Source organism: Passer montanus, unplaced genomic scaffold, assembly GCF_014805655.1.
Source record: "Passer montanus isolate IOZ18808 unplaced genomic scaffold, ASM1480565v1 scaffold18, whole genome shotgun sequence".
Lineage (NCBI taxonomy): Eukaryota > Metazoa > Chordata > Aves > Passeriformes > Passeridae > Passer > Passer montanus.
The window spans coordinates 7,898,954-7,903,376 of record NW_024365381.1 but is presented as its reverse complement, the minus strand read 5'-3'; the positions used below and the strand labels follow the sequence as shown (position 1 = coordinate 7,903,376).

Sequence of the window (4,423 nt, the reverse complement as noted above, 5' to 3'; positions counted from 1 at the left end):
TCGGCCGTTGGGCGCGCGGCCGCCGCTCCCCCCGCGCGCAGCGGAACGGGACGGCCGCGCGCCGAGTTCAGCGCGCGCGCGCACGCACGCGGACACACGCGCACAACGTGGACGCACGCGGAGGAGCGCGCGGGCACACGCGCACGGGGGCGCGCGCGCGGAGACGCGAGCAGGAACGGACACGCGCGCAGAGGCGCGCGGAGCCGCTCGGAGCGGCCGCACAACCGCCCCCTCCGGCGCAGCGCAGCGCGGGGCAGGGCAGGGCGGGCCCGGCCCGGCACAGCCGCCTACCCACCCGCCCGCCGGCCGCTCCGCGTTCTCTTCCCCCCTCCCCCCTTCCCCTTGTCCCTCCCCCTCTCCTTCCTCCCGAAAGTTTTTTTGGGCCTGGCCGCCCGGGTGATTCAGTCGCGGTGTCAATCACCCTGCCCTCCTCCTCCTCCCCTTTCCCGCCGCCGGGCTCCGCCTCCCGGGGGTAAGTCGCAAACTTTATAAGTTGAGCTTTCCCCGAGCCCCCTGGAAGCGGCGAGCGGGCGCGGCGGCCGGGCGGGCTGGTGGCGGCGTCGGCGGCGGGGGGAGGCTGCGAGCAGGGGCGCTGGAGGCTGTGCCTTACCCACGCCGTGACTCCTCGTGTCCGAGTGCCGCTGCCCCACTCGCTTCCCCCCTCGCTCGCCGAAGATGTCCACAGCCCTGGTGTCGCCCACCATCTTCGACTTGAGCGAAGTTTTATGCAAGGTAAGGGCGGGCGCCGCCAACTTCGGGGCTTTTCAGCTTCTTTAGGGTTCGTGTTCGGGCTTCCCCCTTCCCCTCCCCCCACTTCGTTTTCTGGTCGTGGGCGAGTTCGGCGCCGGGACCGGAGGGCGCAGGGCGGGAACCGAGCGCGGCCACCCCGTTTCGGGACGCCGGGGTCTCTCCCGCCCGCGTTTCCCGCCTCGGTCGCTCCGGAGGAGGAAGGGTGGGGGAGCCGCCCGCGCTCCCGGCGGGCTCAGCCGCGGCGCCGAGCGGGGGGGCCGGATCCTTCCCGTGCCCCCGGGGCCGCCGCGCTACAACACGCCCGGGAGGGCGGCCGCCGCCGCTCCCCGGGCCGCGGCAGGGGCGGGCGGTGGGGTGCCGCGCCGCGCTCGCCGGGCTCCGTGGGGGGCTCCGTGGGGATGTCGGAGGAGGTGGCGGCAGTAGCAGTGACGTTGACCGGCTCTTGCTTTGTCCCCGCAGAGCAACAAGATGTTGAATTACAGCCCCTCGGGTGTCAGCGGGTGCCTGCTGGACAGGAAGGCGGTGGGCACCCCGGCGGGCGGGGGTTTCCCTAGGAGGCACTCTGTCACCCTGCCCAACTCCAAGTTTCACCAGAACCAGCTCCTCAGCAGCCTGAAAGGGGAGCCGGCTCCCATGCTGGGCCCCCGCGAAAGCCGCTTCCGGGACCGCTCCTTCTCCGAGGGTGGCGAGCGCCTACTGCAGCAAAAGCAGCCCGGGGGACAGGTCAACTCCAGCCGCTACAAGACGGAGCTGTGCCGCCCCTTCGAGGAGAACGGCGCCTGCAAGTACGGTGACAAGTGCCAGTTCGCCCACGGCATCCACGAGCTGCGGAGCCTCACCCGTCACCCCAAGTACAAGACCGAGCTGTGCCGCACTTTCCACACCATCGGCTTCTGTCCCTATGGGCCGCGCTGCCACTTCATCCACAACGCGGAGGAGCGCCGCGCCGTGGCGGGGAGCCGGGAGCCCGCCGTCACCGACAGACCCCGCCTGCAGCACAGCTTCAGCTTCGCCGGCTTCCCCAGCACTGCTGCCAGCGGGCTGCTGGACAGCCCCACTTCCATCACACCGCCGCCCATGCTGAGCGCCGACGACCTGCTGGGCTCCCCCACCTTGCCTGACTGCGCCAGCAACCCTTTCACCTTCTCCAGCCAGGAGCTGGTCAGTCTCTTTGCCCCCAGCATGGGGGTGCAGGTGCCCAGCGGGAGCTCCCCCACCACCTTCTTGTTCAGGCCCATGTCCGAGTCCCCCAACATGTTTGACTCGCCACCCAGTCCTCAGGACTCCCTCTCTGACCAGGAGGGCTATCTGAGCAGCTCCAGCAGCAGCCACAGCGGCTCAGATTCCCCAATCCTGGACACCTCAAGACGTCTTCCCATCTTCAGCAGACTCTCCATCTCCGACGACTAATCTGGGGTTTACTCTTGCCCCTCCCCACCTCTATTACGATGTTAAGCTGAACTCCCCCCACCTTGTCCCCGGTAGTTCAAGCTGGATGTTAACATGTCCACCTGCCTGCCCGATACCCACTGGCTTAAACCTTAAGTGCCAAAATTACGATGAGAAGCAATAACGTTTACAAAATTAGTGCCTTTTAACACTTTTCACTGTGACTGTATTACCTCTCCAGCTGCAGAGGGCACCAGCAGCTCTGTGCACTTCCAGATGTGCAGGAAATGTCCGAATCCGGCTCCCTCCACTGGCCATGTACTGCATCGCCCTCTCCCAGTCCCTTCCCGACAGGCCAGTTTCTGCTAGGCTGCAGGCATGTGGGCAAGTGTTAACATCCAGTCCTCTTTCTCCCCTCCCCTTAAAAGACTAAATCTTGCCTGGATCCGCTCAGGTCTGCGGGAAGAAAAGCTGAGAACGGACAAAGATTGTAACATGAGTGGGACTTCGACTGGGAGGAAGAAAACAAAAAAAGAAAAGCAAAAAACAGATGGACTATGAGAGACTTGATTTTGGTGCTAAAAGTTCCCCATGTATACATGTGACATCTTAAAACAAATAAAGAAATAGAGGGGTGGGGCTAACAGAAGTCATTCCACACACACAAGTTCGTGTAAACAAAGTTCCAGTAGACATAGCTTTAATGGTTTTGCTCTAGAGTACTTTAGACCTATCTTAGAGCACTCACGCCAAGCTTTTTGTTATTTTTTTTCTGGGTTTTTGATTTTGTATAACTTTTCAGAAATTGGAGAGCAAATTTTGCTTGTCACTGCACAACAATATAAAAAGCTTATTTAACTTATCAAAACGTATTTATTGCCAAAACCTTTGCTTTTTAATTTTGTTCATATTTATCGGGATGATGAATCCATAGAATATATTCTTTTATGTTTAAATTATGATCTTCCATATTAATCTTAAGATTGTGAAGTGTCTTTTTTCCTTTTTTCCCCACAGTTTAATATATTATACTACAATGACATTTTTGTAACTTTACACTTTTTTGGTTATTTTATTTTAAAAAATGAAAAATTAATTTAAAAAAATGCAAAAACTGTGTTTGGATTATTTATTTTAGAACTCCCTCCCCCTTTTTTGTGTTGGACTGCAAATGGAGTTGTTGTGCATCTTTGCCTTTTCTCTTCTCCTCCTCTTCTCTCCCGGGTCTTGCCTACCTGGGCTTTAGAATGTACATACCTGAGCTCTGTTGCGAAACAACGTGGAAGGAAGACCTTTATCTTCCTCTTATTGTATAGATTCTTCAAGGAGAAAAGCCTTGGGCTCAAAGTGCCTATCTGAAGACATTCCAAATACAGTTTGTCTTTGCATTTCTGTATTCCAAGTTTGGAGTTTTCCTTGCCAAGGTGAATGGGACTGGCACAAAGAGAATAATGAATGTAATTTTTTTTTCCCCCTGTTACTGTTCGCTACACTGCTTTTTCTTCCTCTTTGTGTGAGTTTATTTAAAAGAGAATCTCTTTTGTAATGACTGTTTGCAGTTTAAATCAATAAACCCCAAGTTTTTTCAATAAACTGAAAGTGGAGCTGGTTTTACTTGCAGAAATAGAGGGGCTGGTTTAGACAGCCCCACCAATGCAGGTGCTTCTCTTCTCTTGACCCTTGAAGTGCCTGCAGTGTGCCCAGGCGTCCATCCTTCCTCACTGATGCAGCAGGTCAGCCATGCAAGTGCTTGGGAGCAGATCAGTGGCAGCAAATACCTGGTGTGACCTCCCCTGGCAGCCTCTAACCTTCTCTGTCTCTTATGGAGTGCTTGAGTCAGTCAGTGTGCTCCTGACAAGTTCTTTCTGATGAGCATTGCTTAAACCTGGGATTGGCTTTTGTTGCTTGCATGTTTTGTGTGTTCCTGCACAGCTCATTCCTCTTCAATGAGGGCTTATGTGTGTTTTGAGTGAGGCTAAAGTGGGATGTCAAAGTGTTAGAGATACTCCAAATCTCAGTCCTGGCTTCTTGGTGGTACTGGTCTGCTTGCACAGAGGGGCTCTTTGGTGCTTTGTGGGGGAGAGGAACATGAACCCCCAGTGAAGGCTCAAGTGTATGCACACATCACCCTGCTATCCCATTTAAGCCTTTGTACATTTTGAAGTTTCAGCAATCCCAGAAACTTCTCAGATCATTAGTTTTGTTTAGGAACACATCCTTGCCAGCGCTGCTCGTGGTGTTCAGTCTTGTGTTTTCACCTTTGAGCTCTTCTGTGGAGCAAGCT

The 4,423-nt window shown here is 56.0% G+C and overlaps 1 protein-coding gene across 1 annotated transcript; it reads left to right on the top strand.

Moving 5' to 3' along the window:
• The first annotated feature begins 484 nt into the window (after window positions 1-484).
• ZFP36L1 (ZFP36 ring finger protein like 1) lies at window positions 485-3,732 on the top strand. The gene is made up of 2 exons (XM_039705095.1): window positions 485-732; window positions 1,210-3,732. Exons 1-2 carry the CDS (start codon window positions 676-678, stop codon window positions 2,158-2,160), a joined length of 1,008 nt encoding a protein of 335 aa, XP_039561029.1. The 5' UTR covers window positions 485-675; the 3' UTR covers window positions 2,161-3,732.
• The last annotated feature ends 691 nt before the right edge of the window (window positions 3,733-4,423 follow it).

Coding starts and splice junctions, on each gene's coding strand:
- ZFP36L1 (XM_039705095.1), top strand. CDS start 676: ATGTCCACAGCCCTGGTGTCGCCCACCATCTTCGACTTGAGCGAAGTT. Junction 733..1,209: donor TGAGCGAAGTTTTATGCAAG/GTAAGGGCGGGC, acceptor TTGTCCCCGCAG/AGCAACAAGATGTTGAATTA.